The sequence below is a fragment of the Balaenoptera ricei genome, chromosome 6 (genome assembly GCF_028023285.1).
Source record: "Balaenoptera ricei isolate mBalRic1 chromosome 6, mBalRic1.hap2, whole genome shotgun sequence".
Classification (NCBI taxonomy): domain Eukaryota; kingdom Metazoa; phylum Chordata; class Mammalia; order Artiodactyla; family Balaenopteridae; genus Balaenoptera; species Balaenoptera ricei.
The window spans coordinates 98,946,788-98,969,673 of NC_082644.1; the positions used below are offsets into that span (position 1 = coordinate 98,946,788).

At 45.2% G+C, this 22,886-nt stretch overlaps 1 protein-coding gene across 2 annotated transcripts in view; it reads right to left on the bottom strand.

Annotated features, from left to right (window-relative positions):
* Positions 1-484: 484 nt before the first annotated feature.
* EPB41L4B (erythrocyte membrane protein band 4.1 like 4B) overlaps positions 485-22,886 on the bottom strand; it is a 143,243-nt gene continuing 120,841 nt past the window's right edge. The window contains exons 21-26 of one of the 2 annotated variants that reach the window (XM_059925260.1): positions 22,006-22,186; positions 20,071-20,148; positions 14,065-14,181; positions 11,742-11,810; positions 5,161-5,306; positions 485-3,941 (exon numbers count right to left, since the gene is read on the bottom strand). In XM_059925260.1, coding sequence (XP_059781243.1) covers positions 3,872-3,941; positions 5,161-5,306; positions 11,742-11,810; positions 14,065-14,181; positions 20,071-20,148; positions 22,006-22,186 — 661 coding nt within the window. In that variant the 3' untranslated portion in view covers positions 485-3,871. Of the gene's footprint in view, positions 3,942-5,160; positions 5,307-11,741; positions 11,811-14,064; positions 14,182-20,070; positions 20,149-22,005; positions 22,196-22,886 lie in introns of both variants that reach the window. The other variant, XM_059925258.1, reaches the window with a different exon arrangement.

The following is a 22,886-nucleotide window of genomic DNA, read 5'->3' on the forward strand; positions in this document are numbered from 1 at the left end:
GTTTAATTTCATTTGCATTTTTTCAAAAAGATAGCACCTTTATTTTCTCTTCTCAAAGCCATTTCTCTAAAACAATTTTTTTCTGTTATAAACTTCACCCCCCACAAATCAGTGCTGCATCTCAGTATCTGACCAGTTTAACAACAGATTTGCCCACGCTTCTGTCTGTCTAGTAATATATGTGATTTTTTTCACTTTTGATTGTTTATGAAATAAAAGTTGTGATCTTGGCAGTTCCTCAAAAAGTTCAACATAGAGTTGCCGTATGACGCAGCTATTCCCATCTCAGTTATATACCCAAGAGAACTGGAAACATATGTTCACAAATGTTCATATTATTCATAAGAGTCAAAAAGTGGAAGCAAGCCAAATGTCTATTAATTGATGAATGGATAAACAAAATGTGGCATATCCTTACAATGGAATATTATATAGCCATTAAAAAGGAATGAAGTACTAATACATGCTACAACATGGATGAAACTTGAAAACGTTGCGTTAAGTGAAAGAAGCCAGTCACAAAAGACCACATATTGTGATTCCATTTATATGAAATGTCCAGAATAGGCAAATCCATAGACAGAAATCCAAAGACAGAAAGTAAATTAGTGGTTGCTAAAAGATAGGGGGAGGGGAGAATTGGTAGTGACTACAGATATGGAGTTTCTTTTTGGAATCATGGAAATGTTGTGTAATTAGATAGTTGTGATATTTGTATGACATTATGAATATGCTAAAAAATACTGAATTATATACATTAAAATGGTTAACATGGTGAATTTCAAGTTTTTTAAAAGCTGTGATCTTTGAGATGATGAAAGAAAGATAAAGATGGTAACAGAATATTCTTGTGCTATTCTGGGAGTGTAAAATTTGGGGCATTCAGGTGGGATCTTCTGAATGCTCTAGGACCTCGTTTTTAAACTCTTTAAACATAAGGATCGCCTATGTAATCTACAATCCACAAACCTGGGGTTTCAGGATTCCCAGGCCACTTGCATTAACCCTCACCCCCATACCCGCCAGGAGTCTGTGGCTCACAGTCTGGAACACTTGCTCCGGAATGATTATGTCAGCAAGCTGATTTTTCTCCCTGGACATAAGATGTGTTGTGTGACCGTATGGTACTGTTATTTTGGTTTTAAGTATATAAAAAAAGGCGAAGTGATTGTACCAATTCATTTTTATCCCTATGAATCCACCCAACACAATGTCATCTTCTCAGGTCACAATGCCAAGCACCCAACATACATGTACGTAGGCAAATAACCAGGACAACTGCTGAAACAATGGAATCCTCTTGATTTTACTGGTTAGAGTTGAGCTGCCAAAGGTACTGGGTTTTCATATACAGTAACAGCCAACTTGTTTGTGATCAGACTTCCAGTGACATCAACCTTCAGAAACATCTGTGAACCCAGGGGGACATGGGGAAGAAGCAGCAGGCTCAGAGCCTCCTGAGAACAATGGCCAAAAAGCCCATGCATCCCTCCTCGGAAGCAAAGCCAACCTGACACGTATGTAACACTGAGTTTCCTGGCTTCCTCAAGAAAACTTCAGTTTTGCCCTGGAGGTTTCCATCAGAGAGCCGGAAGTGAAGAGCAGAAGACTGAGAAAGCAGGTTAGAAAAGGAGGGATTGGCAAGAGGTGACAACCCCAGAAACAGATATTTCCCCCATACTGTACAGGAACACATTTTGTATCGTGTACACAACATAAAGAACGGCTAAAGCTGTTTTAAAAGTACAGCCGGGGTCATGTAGTATTGGGGTGGGGGGGTAAAAGTTCCCAAATACCACAATTGCCCCCAGACAGCTTCACCAATAGAGCAGACAGCAGTGCAAACCATCAATGAGAAAAGCATTAGTCTGTGAAAGGCAAGCCAAGCCCTGCACATTTGGATAGTTCCTGATGACATCACTGCACCACACCAAGGTACAAAAGGGGCTGATGTTCGTAATGATGACCATGACTCATCAAGAAAAGGTTAAATACTCTCCAGTATACTCTGTTTACTAAGGCAGGGAAGTGTGTAATATATTTTAGAAAGATTTCCTCCCAAAAAAATATTAAAATTGTATAGATTCAGCACTTAAAGGGTTAATCCTCTGTTATCTGAATATTTGCGTACATTACCTCATTTTACAACAATGCTAGTCAATGAGGCATTACTTTTTTTTATAATCATTAGTATCAAATTATTGGCACCATTCAGGTTTAAGGATAGGGACAGGAGAGCAAATTATACAACATAAAAATACAGTTCTGATACAAATATACGAGATCAATTCCACTTAAGTGGTCATAAGAAATGGATGGACATTTTACACACAAGGAAATACAGCTAATAAGTCACCACATGGAAAAGTGCTCAGCCTTGCTAGCAATTAATGAAATAAAACCACCTTTCAAGAAACAACTATACGCACTTATTAAACTAGCAAAAATAAATAAAAATGGCACAACCCAATACTGGCAGAACTATTGGTAAATAGAAATGCTTATACATTGCTGGTGGCATCATAAATTGTAGAGGGGATTCAAGCATTCAGAGAGGATGGGGGGGTTGAACTTGATGACCTTTAAGGTCTTTTCAACCCAGAGACTAGATCTTTCTAGAAAGCAATCTGGCACTATGAAACAAGAGCTATAAAATCCCTCATGCTCTTTGACCTTGTAATCTCTCTTTGGAGATATTCCCAAGGGGAGAATCCAAAGGAAGGAACATTTTTTACAAAGACATTCATAGCAGCACTATTTATAAGAGTGAAAAATTAGATATAACTCAAATATCTAGTAATGGCAAGAAGTGAGGTTAATCATGTTACATGAATACAAAGAAATCAAAATTGGTGAGAGCAGGATCAGTGTTGAAAAGAGGAGCTGTGTGTTAGAGGGAGGAAGTAACCAAAGAGCACGTACACACTGACCGTATTGATGTAAAAATGTGTGCATATTCACTGAGAAAGCATGGGAAACATTTCAGAGGGCTAGTTTGTGGTTACGGGGGTTCTTAATTATTCCTGCAAAGTTGTTCAAGTGCATAATAAAAATTTAAAAACACATTTCTTGAAACTATATAAAAAGAGAGCAAAGTTTCTTCTGGTCAAGTTTCTATCAACAGGACATGAGTTGATCAACTTTAGAAATAATTTTCCTTTATGGAACACCCAAATGAATCCTGATATCAAGTCACTTTGTAAGGATTTTTAGACAATTTAAACTATAATGTCTTACTTTGGGTTCAATAATAAATTTTATATATCCCAAATAATATCATATACCATAAATTCACAAGTTAAATTGTATTTCAGATTAAGCTGAAGCACCTTCAGCCCTGGTGACTGCAACTTTCCTTTTTTAGTTCACCTACTTGTGTCTGAATAAAAATGAATGTTAAAGACTTTGTAAGATCTGTGTATTTACCAGTGTAAATGAAAAACCAGCAGTAAAGAATTATTCTCTCATTAAAAATGACTCTAACAACAGTCAAAGCTTGGTGCAAGTGTCAATCATACAAAATCACATGGTTGAGATTGACAGCAAAGGATTCCGTGCCATATTAACCCCTGTGGTTATTAATATATACACACAGGTACTTCTGAAAAGGAATCCTGGTTTTCCCATCTTTCTTCTAGGCTTACCAAATCCTGTCTCAACTACACTGAGTAGCAGAAAAACTCTAATACTCAGGAGACATAAAATATCTTTTCCGATAGAAGTCAAGCCAGAAGTTGGCTTCGACTAACCACAGAGACCTGGGCCAACCGAGCACACATTTGTATGTTGTGCTAGAGTGATCACACAAAGCCCGAAGAAAGAAAACGGACAGAAGGCACCATGCCATCCTCCAGGCACCAAGGGGAGAATTTCACAGTTCGGTCATCAACAGTCTTTTCATCATTTTCTCTCTCTCCAGTTCCTGCCGGAGCGTCTCTGCACTGAAAAAGAATAAGGTGACAAAATGGTGAGATACACGCTCAAATATGGTAAGAGCAGTCTCAGTTTAAATGTCGTCTCCCAGATTCTTTCCCAATCTGAGTTCTTGACTTTCTCTTTCAGGCTCCTTAAGGACCCCCTACATTTGCTAGCATTACAGTGACCTGAAATAGGCTGCCTATGGGTTTCCCCCACCAGACGGAGAGCTTCTGAAGGCACCGCTCCTCAGGGGACTGACTGTTATATATGCCATTCCTCTCTGAAACCCTGGAGCCTAGCAAAGGATCTGGCACATAGAAGCCTCTCAGTAAAGGTCATTTAAATGAATGGGAAAATGTCCAGGGGTTAGATTTCTTTAAATCATGTTTTCAATTGGTTTCATATGCACTGTCTCCCAGAATTACCTCCAATGTTTTAATAAATAAAATTGAATGAAGTAAAATTGGCTGCTTTAAGAGGTTGCTGCTGAGTTCTTGGCCCTCGAGCCCAGTTGCCTATCTATGGAATTTCTCTCCACTGTTTAGGTGCACGCATACACACACACACACACACACACACCCCACAGGAAGTACACGTCTTGAAAGGCACAATCAATTCTTTAAATAATTTCATTCAGAGTAGAAAGCAATGTTTCTTCTATGGCCAAGAAGGCTTTACACAATCTGGCCCCAGCCTACAGCTTCATGGGTTTCCTCTCCTGTCGTTCACTACCTCTCTGGCTGCACCAGCCCCCTTAACTCCTCCTTAACCATGCCAGGCTCACGCCACCTCAGAAGCCTTAGCACCGGCTGTTCCCTCTGACTACTATATTCCTTTCCCAAATATCTGCAGCTTGCTCCCCTCACCACCTTCAGCTCTCTGCTTAAATGCCACCTGGGTGAGACCATCCCAGCATGCCCTATTGCCCTTCATGGATTTATGTCCCTAGCACTTATCACTATCTCACACACACTCATTCAATGTCTCTCTCCCCTCCCCCGACACTAAATTGTAAACTCCATAAAGGTAGCACTTTCATCTGTTTTGTTCACTCTACATCCCTAGCACCTAGAATAGCGTCTAGCCTTTGACGACATTTTAATAAACATCAATATTCAGAGAATAAATGAATAAAAGAATGAATAAGAGAGTGGTAGATGTCACAAACACAATGCACCTAGAGCCTGTGCCTGGTTTTCCTGTCATCAGAGTTACCTGTTGGTACCTGCTGATCTGACTCACCTGGCCACTGGAGAAACAGGCTTCCGAATGGTGTAGATGGTCTGCACTGTGGAGACGGTCTCTGTCAAAGGCCTCAGGGTTGCTGCTGGAATCAGTGGGGAAGACTGGCCAGGACAGCATTGTAATTTACTGTCTCTAAAGTCTGCCTGGAGAGGAAACAGAAAAGAGGAAATCAATCTCAGTTTGGGTCCCATTTTTACACTGTCAGCTGCTCCCTAAGCCTTACCACACAGTCCCTGTTATTTTATTTATTTAAGAAATTTTATTTAATTAATTAATTTATTTATTTTTGGCTGCGTTGGGTCCTCGTTGCTGCGCATGGACTTTCTCTAGTTGCGGCAAGCGGGGGCTACTCTTCGTTGCGGTGCGTGGGCTTCTCATTATGGTGGCTTCTCTTGTTGTGGAGCATGGGTTCCATGCGCATGGGCTTCAGTAGTTGTGGCACGCGGGCTCAGTAGTTGTGGCACTTGGGCTCTAGAGTGCAGGCTCAGTAGTTGTGGCGCACGGGCTTAGTTGCTCCGCGGCATGTGGGATCTTCCCGGACCAGGGCTCGAACCTGTGTCCCCTGCATTGGCAGGCGTATTCTTAACCACTGCACTACCAGGGAAGCCCAGTCCCTGTTATTTTTTAATAATAGTTAATCAATTGCCATTTATTAAACGATTTTGCTTAGTGCTAGCCACTATGCTAAGCACTTGACATACGTTACCTCTGGACAATCTTAAAGGTAGAGGTCATGTTTCATCACATGTTAGACACCATCATTTGTAAGATGCACCATTTTTGCATGTGCCACAGAGAAAGAAAAAGTAACCATTCGAACTCTGTCATGTACACTATTGTAATAAACATTCTGATTTCAGAGATGTTAGAAGGTGGAAAAACACACATCTTGGAACTGATTTTATGGAAAAGGAAAGTGAGGCTCAAAGAGGTTAAGTAATCGTCCCAAGGTCACACAGTTAATAAGTATTAAGAACCAGTATTTAGAACCAGGGTTGGCTGACTTCATAATTGGTGTTTTTTACCATTATAACAATGGTTCCCAAAGTATGGGCCCCAGACTAGCAGCAACAGTACCATCTTGAAACTTGGTGAAAATGCAAATTCTCAGGCCCCAACTAAGACCTTTGGAACCAGAATGTTTGGGGACAAAGTCCAGCAATCTGTGTTTTTACGAGACCTTCAGATGATTCTGATATACAGTAGAGTTTGAGAACTATTGGTCTAGAGTACACTGCCTCATTTGGAGAGGATAATTTATTGTTGTTTCCATTACAAAGCAAGATATGCTTATTACTTTACATAGAAAACTCAGAAGATATATAAAAGTAAATAAATGAAGAAATTCCATAATCCCTTACTATCACTCTCAGTGTATTTCCTCATAGCATTTTTTCTATGCATACTTTTTTGTTTGTTTTATATCCTTTCAGTAGTACCAGCTATATATTTTATAACTTGAGTTTTCATGCTAGTTCCTGGCCCCAAACTTGGAGAAATTTTTCACGTGGCTTTCTAAAGAAGAGGTTTTGATCATCAAATGAGCAATATATTTCTAGTGATTAGACAGACGATGAGCTGTCCCTCCTAGGGAAACATGGAAAACCACAAAAATACCAGGTGTAGTTGTAGTTCTGTAAGGGTATATCTGGCTTGAGCAATGGGGAGAATCTTATCTTTGAGAGGTCCTGAAAGACTACTGCTGAGAAATACAAGCCCTTGTTTGTTTTACAAGTGCCTCTAGAGAGAGAACTGACCTGGCCTGGGCTGGAGCAATGCCAAAGAATTGACCACGAGAACAGGAGCATTGTAGAGTTGCTAGCATGTGATGTTTGCCACAGGGAGCTTTCCCAAACTTTGGGCTGTAGTGGTCACTTGTGTGATTTACCAGATAATCCTGGCTCATTGATTTCCATGGTAGCATTACACTTCCCTACCCCACTTTGAAGTTAGGCATGACCATGTGCCTTGTTTTGGCCAAAGAAATGTGGTGCCATATTTTATTTCCATTGGAAGATTTAAGTGCTAGTGGATGATTGTCACCTCTTTTTTTTTCACCTCTGCCACTGTGACTAGCAATGTTTCAGATGGCAGCTGCTCCATTAGCCTGGGTCCCAGAAACAGAGCAACACAGAGCAGAATGTGTAGCCCACTCCTGACAGACGTGCAGCGTGAGTAGTCATAATTCTAGTTATTACTTTAAAATGTATATCTCAGAAATAACTAAATTTCCTTGTCAATTGCATTATTATGAACTTTCATCAAATCTTTAACCGTGGTCATTTTTAAGTCTTTTGTCATTTACAGATAGTTCTGGGTGTACTCTGATGCTTTTGCAAAAATGTTCCTATAAAAGTGTTTCATCTTCAAGGAATTCATGGAAAAGACTCTGACAAGTACAGGTTTCTGGTAACTGACTATACTGCTGAACTGAATAAATAAGCATTTTCAGAACTCTAATGGAAAACTGATGAATTCATAAAAGTGCTAACAAAAGATCAAGATGAAAAAAAAATTAATTACATGGGCCTGAATGAACTGATGAGGATGATTATAATCGTGACTTTCTGTTTGAACAACAACAACAAAAAAATGGAAATTCAATTTGTCATTTTAAAGCATGACTTAGCCCAGCCTTCCTGATACAGGAGCTGGGGTAAGAAGTTATTTTGTTGTTTCAGTGAAGTGGGGGGAGGTTGGGCTTTTGATGCCAATTTTGATCCTTTCTGGAAAAAAGAGGGACATTTACACTTACATACAAAGGCAAAAGTGGGTAAAAGTACCAGGGCCTGAGCATGAATCAAGGCAGTGGCACCAGACTTTATTAATAGTCATTATATTCTTTACTGCCATGCACTCAAAGTAGAAAAAGAAAGAGCCAGCTTCACTTAAGAATGACCTTAGGGAGCAGTGAAAATTACTATTATTAAATCTCAACCCTGAGAACCTGCCTTAATATTTGTTGAATGAAGAACTGAATGAACAAACTTTTGCTGGAACAAAGCAGATAACACAGGGACAGACCAGGTTAGGCAGAAGAACATGGGACAGAAATCTGACCAGAGCCAGGCAGGGGCCCTCATCTTAGACAGACCAAGGCCCTGGGCTGAATATCAAGTAGAGTTAACAGGCCCAAATACAAGCCAGAAACTGGTCTCAGGATTAAGCAAGGAGCCTGGTTGTTGAAACCAGGCCCAAGGTCAATGCTGGATCAACTGCCAGAATAACTTTGGGTGGAGTTCCCTGGAGCTGCTGAGCTCCCCCATGAGTGTGGTCCGGATAGGTGTGGAGGCCTGTGGAGAGGCCAACCCTGCAGCAAGGTCAAGTGTCTTGACCTTGGAGGGGAGGAAAAGACAATATGACACACGGGGGTTGGGGGGGTGGTGGCGGGAGGCGGGTAAGAAAATTAGGAAGCTGAAGCTCATGAATTTGGCTTCTGTTACCATCCAGCTGTTAGTAACTCCCTAATTATAATCTCCAGTCTGGTCCTGTCTCCTGATACAGACTTGGATATCCAACTGCCCATTCATTGTTTCCATTCAGATGTTTCCAAGGCATTTCTAACACATCATGGCCAAAGGCAAACTCATTATCCCTCCCAATCCACTCTTCCCTAAGATTTCCTTATCTTAGTGAATGGACCCACTCTCCATCCACATTCTGCAAGTCAGAAATCTGGGAACCCTTTTTGGCCCTCCCTCTCCCTCACCCTCATCCAATCCAATTTCTTACCAGCCTCTTTTTTGTTTTTTTTAAGAATCTTTTTTCTTTTTAAGATTTTTTTTTGATGTGGACCATTTTTAAAGTCTTTATTGAATTTGTTACAATATTGCTTCTGTTTTATGTTTTGGTTTTTTGGCCACCAGCCATGTGGGAATCTTAGCTCCCTGACCAGGGATTGAACCCACACCCCTTTGCACTGGAAGGCGAAGTCTTAACCACTGAAATGCCAGGGAAGTCCCCCTTACCAGCCTCTTAAGTATCCCCCTGATCTGTGCTCATCTCTCCACCTCCACCATCAACACCACTCTGGATCATACTCTCTGCCTTCTCTCCCTTGAACTATTGTCCTAGATTTCTAGGCTATTTCCCTGAGTCCACTCTGCCTGAACCCAGCTCTGCTCCCACTGCCATCACAGGGATCATTTCCAAATGCAGCTGCCCTGTTACTACCCTGCTCAAAGTCCTTCAAAGGCTTCCCATTGCTCGTAGGATCCAGATCAGAGCCCCTCCTTTGGCCTACAAAGCCAAGCATGGTTTTGCACTATAGGGTTTGTCCCTGCTTTCTTCCCCTTCCTCCTCTCATGCCTCACACCCTCGCTCTCTGCCTTCTAGGCCCACTGGCCTTCATTTCAGTCCCCTGAATGTGGGATGGCTCCTCTGCCCCAGGACTCTGGTTCATGCTGTTCCCTCTGCCTGCTCCAGCTGCCTTCAAGGCCCTCTTGCCCAGTTCTTAAAAGTCCCGGCATGGTTTCTGACATTGGCTTCCTGCTCCATCTTGGCCCCCAGCTTTTCAGGAAAGGCTTCCCTCGCAGCACTGCCAAGGCTGGGGAGCAGGCCAGAGTGCCCGCCACGGCCAGCAGAGGAAGTGGAGCCGGAGCTTCCAGCTGGGGAGCTGTGCCTAGCCAAACTGCAGGGGCCAGATGACTGTTGGGGCAGCAGTATTGAACAGTCTGGCCCAGCCCCTGTGTCTCTGTCCTCTGGTTCTTAAAAGGCAGGTTCTGGAAGCAGATCATGACCCTAGCATGGACTGTTCTAGAAACCTGCTTTTGTCTCTGCATGGACTGCTGAACACCTTCCCAGTTCTGTTCATCCTCCGAAACATGAATCAGCCACTGCTCACACCCTCCCTGTTCATGTGGCTGGCCACCTCAGGTAGTGATCATCACCTAACCCATGAGACTGCACTTCAAGCTACCCCTAGGCCACTTCACAGCCCACCTCACAGATCCTCTAGACTGGCCTTTGGAAGGAGCCTCAGGGATCACTTGGTTCTTGGTTCTAGGAATCGCATACTCTGATCCCTGGGAGGAGGAGAGGGTGAGGGGAAAGAGGAGGGAGACTCTTCTGCCCCCCCCATTTGAGCCTCCCCACTTCTGCTCAGTAGATGGTGAGCTTCTGCAGAAGCTTTTAGTTAAAGAAAAAAAGTTGAGCAGCTGAAAAGAATCCTGAAAATCATCGAACTCTCTCATTTTGCAGATGAGGAAACTACATTTAAATGTTTAAAAACATTTCAACAGTTTGCAAAGAGTTTAAATAAGCTGCTCAGCGACACAGAGAGCCATGGTAACGGGAAAGCCAGTTGTCATGACTACCTGCTCTTGTTAAGTACACCACCTGCCTCTCCAGCGTTGAGAAACAACAGTCATACTTGACATTTGTGGGGTGGTCTGTGGTCGATAAAGTACTTTCAAGTTCTTGATCCCTTTTGATCCTTCCCTCAACCAGATATAAGAAGGAGGATGTTATTACTATTTCCACTTTAAGTAAGAGGAGACTGGTGCTCAGAGTGGTAAAATAACTTAACCTAAAATCTTCCCGTTATCAAAATGCAGATCCAACCCAAAAGAATTAAAAACAGGGACTCAGACAAATATAGGTACCTGCATGTTCACAGCAGCATTATTCACATTAGCCAAAAGGTGGAGACAACCCATCAATGCCCATCAGTGAATGAATGGATCAACAAGTTATGGTATATAAGTACAACGGAATATTATTCCTCCATAAGAAGAAATGAAGTACTGATATATCTTACAGTGTGCATGAGCCTTACAAACATTATGCTAAGTGACAGAAGCCAGACACAATAGGTCACACAGTATATGATTCCATTTTTATGGAATATCCAAACTGGGCAAATCCAAAAAGACAGAACACAGATTGGTGGTTGACAGGGCCCAGAGGGAAGGGGAAAATGGGAAGTGACTGTTTGATGGGTATGAGGTTTCCTTTGGGGGTGATGAAAAGGTTTTAGAATTAGATAGAGGTGGTAGTTGCATGACACTGAATGTACTAAATGTTACTGTGTTGTCACTTTAAAGTGGTTAATTTTTGGGGCTTCCCTGGTGGCGCAGTAGTTGAGAGTCTGCCTGCCAATGCAGGGGACGCAGGTTTGGGCCCTGGTCTGGGAAGATCCCACATGCCACGGAGCAGCTAGGCCTGTGAGCCACAATTACTGAGCCTGCGCGTCTGGAGCCTGTGCTCCGCAACAAGAGAGGCCGCGATAGTGAGAAGCCCGCGCACCGCGATGAAGAGTGGTCCCCACTTGCCGCAACTAGAGAAAGCCCTCGCACAGAAACGAAGACCCAACACAGCCATAAATAAATAAATAAATAAACCCAAAAGTTTAAAAAAAACCCAAAACATTAAAGTGGTTAATTTTATGTTACATGAAGCTCACCTCAATAAAATAAAACTAGAAGATGCAGACCCCCAAACCCCAGCTCCTTCCCAGCCTCACAGAGTTCACAGTGATCAAAAGAAGCTGTTGGCACTGCTGGCTGGCAACCCACAGGAAAGCACGCCACCTGGGAACAATGTCTCGAAACACAGATCTGTTTTCCGGATCTACTTACGGTAAACTGTGGCCCTGTTATGAAAGGATCAGGAAAAGGGGTCACTGTATCAGCCGGGAATGTTTTTATCTTCAAAAAAAGAGACAGAGAAGAGTGTTACTTTCAGATTAGAAAACAAAGTTTTGAAATCTTTGGCAGTGCATTTTTAAACCGAACTGAAGGTTTCAGGGGAACACACACCGAGCCTTCATTACTTGTTGAAGAAATACACCAAGGGTCTCTAGTAGTGTTGCCCAGCGCTCGTATCTGTGCCCGTTGTTGTGCTATAGGGCCAGGCCGCTGCAAGGAAGACAGGCTGGAGTCTTCCTTGCCCTGACCATGACCAGGGCGTATAATGAGGCAGGTGAGGGCTCCCTGGGGGCCTGCTGACGGCTCCCCTGCAGCTGTGGAGAATGGACTAGAGGCCGCTGAGAGGGCACATCTGGGAACACAGTGTATCAGAGTGGACAGAGTACCAGGAGGCCTGGACTAAGCAGGCCAGGAGGATTCCCTGCCTGTTCACTTTAGTTGCTGGGCTCCCTGTAAACTCTGGGCCATAGAGGGAAACCTCAGGGGAACCCATGTAAGCATGGGAGAATCCCACCGCCGTGACCTTGGGAACAGAAGGCATGGTGATCAGAAGTGCCCCGTGCTGGGGTCTGAAAGAGGGTGGACGCCCCGGCATGATCAGGTAGGGCTAAGTGGCCAAAAAGAGCCTTTGCTTCCATTTCTTTCTCTTGGGTCATTTCATCTTTGGCCTCCAGGAGGCCTTGGAGGATGGGGGGTGGGGGTGTGTGTTTTTCTTTAAGCTGGCCTAGAGGACTGCCAGCAGGCCCAGGGTCCTGATGACTGTGGCACTAGCTTTGTCTGCAACCCACAGGGGCACAGAAATTGCCTGCTGGTGAATGCACATTGTGCCATCCGCCACCAGAGGGCTGCAGCCAAGACACCGAGGCCACCACTCCCTATGCGCCACCGCCTTAGTGTCTCTCAGAGTCTTGCCTATGGACCCTGGAGTAGTTACCTGATGGCCTTGAGTCATTCTAATGGACGGTAAGGTAGGGAGGAGCGGGAACACATCAGACCAGACCCAAATCTGCTGAGGGTTCTGAATGAGTTGAGTAGGTCTCAACTCAACCGATCTAGAAATGACAATGTCCTTGCAGTGGGCACTGAGATGTCGAGCCCAAGCCTGCTCCCCTTCCGCAAACTCTCCGTAGTCTCTTTAAATATCTCAAAATTCCCAGGGACTCAGCTGCCAACTCGGGTTGCTGGTAGTGACTGCCTGCGGCATAGCAAGAGAAAGACTGGGGGGAACCTTTCTCCTCGCAGGGCCTAACATGGTGTTCTGAGACCAAAAGCAAAGTGAAAGTAACATACAGACAAGACTCAGACCATCATGAAATAAAAGGGGAAAAGAGGATTATTATCACTATTAAAGAAACGTGAAAGTTGGCAACTTCAAAGAGTTATTTTATACCTGCTCTAAAGAAGAAAAAGACATTCCAACAGTTACACTCTGGGTTGCGGGGCTCTGGCAAAGCACATTCACTCTTCTGATGATGGCGCTGATGGTCATTGGTATCACCACTTTAGAATGACTTTAGCAAAGCCAAAGTTGCAAATATTGAACCCAGCAGGGTCTGGCCTGAGAAAATAAAATACCTGACACACAAGCTATATGTGTTCCCTCGAATAGTGACAAACTGGAAACAAAGCACGCGTCCTGCAGTAAAGAGTTTGTTAGGTAGATGGTGGACCGTTCACTTGATGTAATATACAGTATGTGGCACCAAGAACAAGCTAGAAACAATAAAACATTAAGCGAAAGAGGAAAACAGGAGATGATATGGATACTCTGATTTAACTATGTAAAATTATGAATGAATGCAAATAAATATTAGAAGGAAACATGCAAAAATGAAAAAAAGTTGTGCTAGGTTGCGATTATGGGTGATTCCCTTCAAGTCATTATATAATTCTCATATTGTCATCTTGATAAATAGCAGGAAAACACAAGTTAAAAGCTTTTGTCTTCAATAGAAATGCAACTAAGAATTTTTCTCTCTGCGGAAAGCATCTAGCCTCAGCACGGCTCTAGGAGAACAAACTCTTCACAGTTCTTGAGACCTAGAGACGAAGGGGCGGGACCACAGCCGTGGGTCCCAGTTTGACCAGGGCTGGCTGGACTCCAAACTCTGCAATCATCCTGGAGTGAGAGCCCCTGCCGGCCCTGGGCTCCTCCGGAGGTCTGGTGCTCATGCACACCCACGGGCTGCCTCCTGGTGGCTCCTGCCCGCCTCACCTCTCCTGGCCGGACCCCTCTCCCTGCCAGGGTACCTACCAGCCTCGTTTTGATTGGAGGGTGCATGCAAACTCCAGTGGTCTCTTCCTTCATGGGGAGAGAGAGTGGAGGAGAACAGCGAGAGTGGGCACAGTGGGGGGCGCTGGCGGGCTCTGCCTGCTCACGAGGAGAGGAGAGAAGGGGGGGAGGAGGAGGAAGAGGAGGAGAGAAGGGAGGGGAAGGAGAGAAAGACAGCACAGTGCAAGATGGATCTGTCGACTTCAGACAGCTCTCAAGCCAGCCTCACCCGCAGCCTCCTTCCAGCCTCTGGCCACCTGGCTTCTGGTCCCTCCCTCTTCCCTCCTCTCTCCACCTTCTCTCCTCCTCTCTGGCCCTCCTCTGTCTTCTCCACTATCTGAGCAGAACGACACATCAAAACCCCATTGCTGAGGCTGGCAGGTAGAGGCCATGTCCTGTGCCAAGTGCACAGGACCGGTGTGCTGTTGAGGATTCTGAAGCATTGCCCAGGCCAAGCCAGAAAAAGCTCAGATGAATCAGTGAAGCCAGCCATGGGGGCAAAATGAGCAATGGCCACATACTGGAGAGTCTTTGCCTTCCATGCCCCATGGTCTCCTGTAACTCTGCTAAGTAAGGGCCCACATTATAAGTGGATAAGTGAGTAGATGCCCAACAGAGAGCTACAAGAAAGAGGTACATCAGTGAGAAGGAACACAGAGTTTAACATTTAATCTGTCATGGCTCTTTATCTGTGTTCAGAAAATATATTGGCCGTGACCCTCCTCCCACATCTATGGACCCAGGCCTTGGCATCTCGTATTGGCACTGGGGGGTGAGGGGGCTTGCTGCTTAGCTAGGAGATACCAAGCATTGTGAGAAAATGCCATGTCATTTGGGATACCGGGTTCCCTGGCCCCAGCCCTAAATAGTGTCATGCACCCAGCAGAGATCCAACAGCTTGTACTGGTGAGGATGAGAATGGTGAGGGGAGAATGCTCTGATGTCAGGGGAGGGAGCCACTGACAGGGTCAGTTTGGGTCTCAGGAAAGAACCATTACTCCAGGGAACAAATACATGCATCTTTTAGCTCATGAGCGTTTTCTTAAGTAGTTGGTATGATCCTGACATAATGAATCAAGTAGAGCCTCTGGGAAAGTTTCACTGAAAAATTATCAAGAAAGTTGTAGCCTTCTTTTCCATCTCCAAATTGATCTAACTCCATCCTTTTTACTATTGTGCAGTCCTAGATGATCTCCAAAGGGCTTTTACAACCATTATTCACAATGGTCTCCATAATAGCCTTGTTTTACTATTCAGATGTGGGAGATGCAGAAATTGCATTTGCAAAGTCTGAATCCATGGGTCTAGACCCTCTTGTTGATTGTTTCTAAATCCATTCTTCAGAAACAAGGGAGTCCACATTAGTCACCTAATGTGCAATTAAGTTTTACCACCCTACTTAAACTCCCCCTCCCCCTCTGGTCCTCAGGATAAATGTTATGCTCTGTAAGATGCTACCTAAGGCATAAATCACCAAGAAACATGGACATTCTGCCTTGAGGCCAAAATATGTACTGGCCACCAGTGTCTGTATTGAAGATTATAATGGATGACTTAAGCTTTGCCCAGCATTGGACTTTTATGGTAAAGAAATGTTGGTCCATCCCACAAGCATCTCTGACCTTTCTAAATGGAGATTTAGATCTCAGATTTCAAACTCAAGATTTCTAAATGCATCTGAGCGGATTTAAACAAAAGAACATCCCTGGGGCTCCCACACTTCTGACTTGTAGTAAATGAACAGGATTTCACATGTAATAGGATACTATTTTGAAATACCATTTATGTTTTCTCCTGGTATTTCCTTTCCTCCTTGGGTCTTCTCTACATTCAGGCAGCTGGGTTCTATATGGCTTTTGAGTTTCAAAATCTGACTCTCTGGGGAACAGAAAGGTTTTGGCATAGATAAATGATGGTGAAAATGTGTAAGCCTTCATCCAGATAAGAAAAGAGATTGCCAGCCTGAGGATAAGAGAGAGAAGTCAGAAGGAAAGGGAGGAGGGGTAGACATTAGTGAGTGCTGAACAAAGGGGCTCTGGGCCCCCAGTTCATAGGCAGAGGCTGGGGGACAGGGATTAAAGAGTAGTGGGGACCTGCACCCCTCTACTCAGGTAGAGATGGGAGAGCAGAGCAGAATGGCTGTGTGGTGTGTCCAGCAGATAGGGATTCACATCCCAGCGGCACCGTGATCTCCACCCACCCAAAAGGGGCATAAGCGAAGCAGCGGGTGTCCCAGATGTATCAGCAAACAGGTGACTTCACGAACTAAAGAGACTTCCCTCCCTCTCCCCGTGCCCTGAAGAACACAGATGAAACCCCAGGAAGACTGAAGAGGCACCTGATTTGACTTGAGATTAAGCTTTAGCTCTCCTGCTAGAATGAGGTTCAAAATAAAAACTAAGTTATTGAGACACATGGAAACCCAATTCTTCTGACACCCAACTCAGGGCCCATTCTGGGCCCTACACAACCTTCCTTTGGCCAGGTCATCTCCTCTCTGACACACGAACTCCTGACTAATGTTCCCTGACCCAGACGAGACCTGGATTCTGATGCTCTGCAGTTGGGTGAGTGGTTCTTGCAGTACAGGGATCAGGAAGGGACAAGCCCCAAAGAGAGAGCATCAGGGACACAGAAGGTATGGGTGTTCACGGTCTGTGTTACCTGGGGAAGGAAGCTGGAATGACTGACCTGGAGTAGAGGGTGGGACTCTGCATCCCAACGTCAACATGATTGACGTGTCCATGTGCCCACCTTCTAACACCTCACACTCTACCACACACCCGCACACCAAATGAGAAGACCAGAGGGAGAGTGGGTGCTGTCTTCACTCACTTGCCTTCTTCCCTTCCCATCCTCACAGCCCCAAGCTTCCCTCCCAGGCAGAAACTCTTATCTGATCTTGAAGAGTCTATGATGCAGATTCCAAGAATGGGCAGACAACAGAGCTGCAGAGGTTGTAGGACTTGGATTGCTAAATTGAACTACGTAATAAAAGAGTTGGGGATTAGAGAAGAAAAGAGTTGGGAAAAGGAGGGGGAAAATGCTACAAGAGTGAAGCTAGAAAGAATGTTTTTGTGGAGAGTTTGAGGATGTAAGTCCTTGGGGAAGTGCAGGGTGCAAGAGAATTAAGAGAGAAGCAAAATGAGACTCAAGAACTGTTACCAGGAGGTGTTCATTTAATCTTCTTTCATTATCTTAAGAGATGCCAGTTAAAGATTGAATCTTTTTTATTATTCTTGGCTGTTTGGATCATGTTTCATTCCATGCAGAGACTGGATCATTAGGGTAAAGAGTCATAAGGGTTAAACTAGCTCCAATAGTGTCTTGGTGGAACTTGGTTTAATGAAGGCAAGAAAATCTGTCCCACTCCTCTCTCTCCAGCTCCCTGTCCTTCCAGCTCTGGCCCGAGGAGGAACCAGGGCAGGGACACAGCTTTAAGACTTTCCTCCAGCCCCAGACCCTAAGTCTAGCCTTCCTTGGCTGTCTTTAGAGACACAGATGCCACGCCCCTCCATCACCCTAACATCAAGGGCAGAAAGGGCTGCAGCTCGCATTTCTTTGATGCTGGGAAGAACAAATGGAGGAGAAGGAGGTAAGAGGACCAGACAAAGGGAGAAGCAGGCTGCTGGAGTCCCTCTTCCCCTCTAGGACCCCTCGGCACTCATGGAGATAGGTCTCTGGAGTGAAGTAAGGTCAAAGCCAGTTATGCCAAGGAAAGCCCGAAATACTAGCCCTCCAGCATACCTTCTGTGTGCATGTGCTCTGTGAACATGCACTTGTGCCTCAAATCCGCACAAATAAGAAGAAGGATGCTTCATCTTGAAAAAAGGTATTCACTGCAAACTTCAGCTGTGAAGTGGGCAGCTGTGTCTTGTACAAAAACCTCAGCTGTCCCGTGGCTGGGCAGTGCAGCACCTGGACCCTGTTTCAGAGCTCGGTCAGAGCTGCCCAGAGACACAAGCAAAGTGTCCTGGGGACACAGAATAAGCTCCCTGTTGTTGGAGGGGTGCAAGCAGAGAGTGGACAGTAACTTGGTAGGCAGTGGCACCTGAGATCAGGGGACCTCTGGGTCCCTGCCAGAGGCTGCTTCCTTTCTAATCTCAGTCTGTTATGCCAAACACAGAAAAGGTGGGGCAATTAAATCCACAAGCTGGATCTGCAACACAATGGTTTTTAAGGGAATCCCATCACTCCTGTCAAAGCCATGATGTATTTTTTTGTAAACTAACCCTAGGTCTCAGATCCACCAGACCTTTTAGATAATAATAAATAATCATTATTTTGCTCATGCTGTACCTTCTGCATAGAATGCTTTGGTCCACTTCCTCCATCTGGCAAACTCCTACTCATACCTTAAAACCCTAGCAACATGAAGCCTTCTTTTTTCTAGTGCCCCCAGACAGGGTTAGGCACAGGGTCCCACAGCAGTAGCAGTTTATACAGACTCTCTTAGAGTGTTTGAAACACAGCCCTTCTTCCAGGCATTGCTCTTCTCCAAAATGGCAAGTTCCCTAAAGAGGAGGCCGGATTTAGCTCAATTGGATGCAAAGGGCACCAGAGAAAGAGCCAGAACATCTGGGCTCCAGCTCCAGCTTGGTCCCTGGATGATTACCCCACCCTGGGACTCCGTTTCCCCATCTGGGCAAAGGGGCGATGAGGTGTTTCCGGGTTACCCTATCTTGGCAATCTAACAAAAAGGCCATGAATAACCAGCTCCATTTACTTGAGCATGGGAAGGAAGTAACTCTGCAGGTCCCCAAGCTGGGTGTTGCCCACTGTCAGTTCTCAAGCAGTTTATCTGAAGGCGCTGACTCGAAGCTCTCAGACTGTACCAGCTCTCCAGAAGAGAAGTATAATTGCATAAATCACAAATGATTTCCTTGTGCTAGCTGAGGCAGGAGCGGTGATCATTCCTAAAGCCTGGACAGCATTTTGCCTCATTTGTCCCCTCTTGAAAGCCTTCCAGAAATCCTTCCCATCCCCCACACCCTTGTCCAGGGAGCTCCTGGACTTCTGGCTTCTCCCCAAGCATCTTCCACACGGTTCTCCTGTTGATCCTGACCCTTTACCAACCTGAGCCCCCTCCAGCCTCTAGCTGCCCTATCCATTCCCAGAGCCTCATACACAGCCAGGAGCAGAGTAAGTTCTCAGGAGATAGTTTTTGACTTGGCTCACGTTTTGACTCACATGCCAAATTTGTGGACCATGATTTATGCTCCACTACACTTGGGTATTAGGCTGAGCCCAGCCTAAGATACACCCAATTTTGCCTGTGTCATCTAATCATGTTTATAGTACCTTATACACATTTGTGGTGCTTTATATATGGGGCGCTCTCTCTGATGTGATCCTTATAATACTCTTAGGCAGACAGGGCAAACAATGACATCCCCGTTTGACAGAAGATGGATTATCCAATGAGAAGGATCTTACGGTGAGGAGCAGAGTGGAGCCAGGCCTGGCCCGCGTGACTCCTGGTCCAGTGCTCCCTTCCCTGAAAGGGCTTCCCACCTGCAGGCATCCCATCCTGAAGGAGAGACCTCTACGCAGAGGATGGAGGATGGCAGGGAGGCACGAGGGGCCTAGAAACCTAGGTGAGGCCTTGAGCTGGTACTTTAGGCCGGAGCACGTTGTTGGAAGAGACAGCAAGAGATGCCCCATGGCGGGCACGCACGGTGGGCATGCAGCCCAGGAAGCCAAGAAGCCGAGACGGAAGCACGAAGGAGCAGCAGACAGGCCAGGTGGGGCCCCTTCAGCCACCCTCAGAGGAAAGGGAGCACGGCCCTCCCTCCGGGGCTCTGTGAGGGGGAAGGACCCGTGATGCCTGAACCCTGGAAGAAAGCTGATCCCTGAACCTCCAGGCTGTGAGCAGGACAAGAGGAAGAGCCTTCCCAACAGCGATGCCCACCTCTGTCCATCCGTCCCACTGCCAAGATGTTTCTATGGTCTGTGGCTTTTCTGGTTTTAGCAAAATGGGAAGTTTACCAGAGGAGTGGCTTCTGTGAAATCCATCAGGAGATCACCTGGCTCCAAGGTAAAGGCACCTCCTCGGTCAGAGGGGCTCTACAAAGGCAGACAAAAATATCCCAGTTAGTGCCGGCTCTGGACTGAATTTCAACAGAAAATACAGACGGTCCTGACCTCTCTCCTCTTCCCCTTTTCTAACACTGAACTCATTATCATGCCAACCCCCCACAGAGTTCTCTTAACTCAGTAGTGTACAAAATGTTGAGCCCAAACCCTGAGTTTTTCTGAAGTCTTCATGGGTAGAGGTAGGGTATAGGGTGGAGAACTGTCTTTTTTGAAGCTGCGAACAATTTTTCTTAAATGCTTTGAGTGCTCTTTGACTGGCCTTTGGGGGAAAAACACTTCAAAGCGTCCTTTGAATATATAAACAGAGAGTAAAGACCTCATCCTGGATCAAGACCTCGAGGAGCTAAACTCATCTACACAATAATGAGGAAGAGCTTTACGGTAGGAGAGTGATTTTCAGATGGCACCCCTGAAAATCACGTTCATTTTTTGGGAAAAATTTTTTTTCGCCTTGCCTTGGGGGTATCTCAGCAGCATGGGGGGCCTTGAAACCCTTTGTGGAAAAAAATAAGTCGCATGTACTTGGTGCAAGCAGGGCCCGAAGGAGAGAGATGGCCAGAGAGGGAGCCTTGTGGCTTCTGGTACGATGTTGCCTGCACCTCCACTGAATTCCCTTCTGTTCTGTAAATGTTTTTGCGTGGTTTTAACCATGGCCTGGGATATACAGAGGAGCCTGTGTCCACACTTGGGACAAAGCAGTGCTAGGGACTCAGCACAGTGGAGGGGAACCCAACTCCAGTTCCCAGGAGGTGATCTACAGAAAAGCGGGGAGCCTCAGTCTGGGCCAGTCACTGGCTGAGGGATCCAGCCAGGATCCCGTTGAACACAGAGGTATTCCCAGAAACCCCGGGAAGGGACCCCGTGAAAGACGGGCTCAGTCATACACGATGCGGCCTGGACTATTGTTACTTAGATGTTACCAGGAATCATGATCCCTGGAGCTACAGAAGCCTCGGGCATCCTGTTTGCACAAGCACTTTAATCTCTGCTGGACCCACGAGCTGGGCATCGTAGCAGATCTTATTCCCTTTTTTGGGAAGAGGAAACTGAGGCTCGGAGAAACAAGGGCTGCGGAGTGACTACTTGTTTCAAGCAGCCATAGGTGTTTGAAAGGAGCAACTGGGCCCCAAGTCTTGGCCCCCAAGACTCTAAGGTTCCAATCTTGCATTAGGGGCCCCACCTCATGCACACAGTGTTCCTCAGCGGGGTCCACAGACCAAGCAACCTTTGACTCAGCATCTGCTTGGAGAGCAAGACATGTGACTGCCTTTGGACCAATTGCTGAAGAGTGACCACAGCTAAGCGTCACTCAAAGGAAATCAAGAGAAATGTCTTGTGCCTTAGTCACAGCCCATTCACATCATTGGCAATTTCCTGAAATTTCAAAGTGACAAATAGAATAATATTTCCCACTTTCAAACTATTAACACAGGCTATCCCATATAAGGAATGGGATAGGGATACCTCTGTTTTTACTCCTCCAAATTTTCCATTATGGGGGATAAAAACCCATTTCTTGCTTTCTGTCTTCACAGTAGAGCAAGAGCTTTTGCAGGGATGATATTCTAAAACTAAAACTGCCCTCAAAAATCTCTTAAATTTCCCTTCAAGTACAAAGTACATGCTTTTATATTATACCATTTGTCTCTCATACGTGGTTATCTTTCAGGGACAGGTTATACAAAACACATGCTTTGGTGGTTATTACTGTTGTTTTACGAGTGCACAGACTTGGTGATGCAAAGTTTAAATGCATACAGATGCCACACACAATTTATGCAGAGTTCTCGGCAAGTATAGCTACTCCTCAGGGCTTTTGCGCCATACCTTGGCCCCTGGGGACAGCTGGCCCTTGCCTTCTGAATTCTGAGGCGAGCTGACTTTGTGGACCTTGGGGGATGCCAGCGGCACTGAGACTTGTGTGGTGGTGGCCATGGTGGTGGCCATGGCTGGAGTCGTGGTCGCTCCCGCTGCCTCGGCCAGGTCTGGAGGGAGGTCGTCTTCATCACTGCGGTTACTAGAAGCACATGAAGCTCTGCTCATTACAATAATAAACAGGCTGTGGGGAGTGGAGGGAGGTGGGGAGGGCTGGGACGGCTAGGATGGGGATTGGGGGCTCCCCAAACAGATGTCTACCAGATGTCCAGCTTACAGGGGCCGATATATTGACCTTCAGCCAAAGCAAGTCTGGGCTGGATTTTCTGTCACTTGCCCGGGGATTAAAAAAACGTTTTATTATGAGAAAATATGTATAACATAATATTTATCATTTTATCCATTTGTCAGTTTACAATCCAGGGGCTCAAACACATTCACAATGTTGTGTAACAAGGACTTTATCTATACGCCAAATTTTTTTATCATCCCAACAGCAACTCTGTACTCACTGAACAACAGCTCCCTGTGGCCTCCTCTCCGCAGACCCTGGTAACATTTGCTCTGCTGTTGAGGCTCAGGGTGGGCCACCCCCAAATATGCCACAATGGCATATTGATTCTTTTTTATTAGGATAGAGTTGTTTTTATTTTAATAAAATTACATGGAGAAAAAACTTAATATATTTTTTATATAGCATTTTTTTGAAGACCCTGAAGGAAAGATTGAATTACCATCATCATCGAAAATTTATTCCTGGAAACATCCGCAGGATTATTTTTTTTCATATTTTCCAAATTGTAATTAGGTATTACCAAATAAAGTAATACACA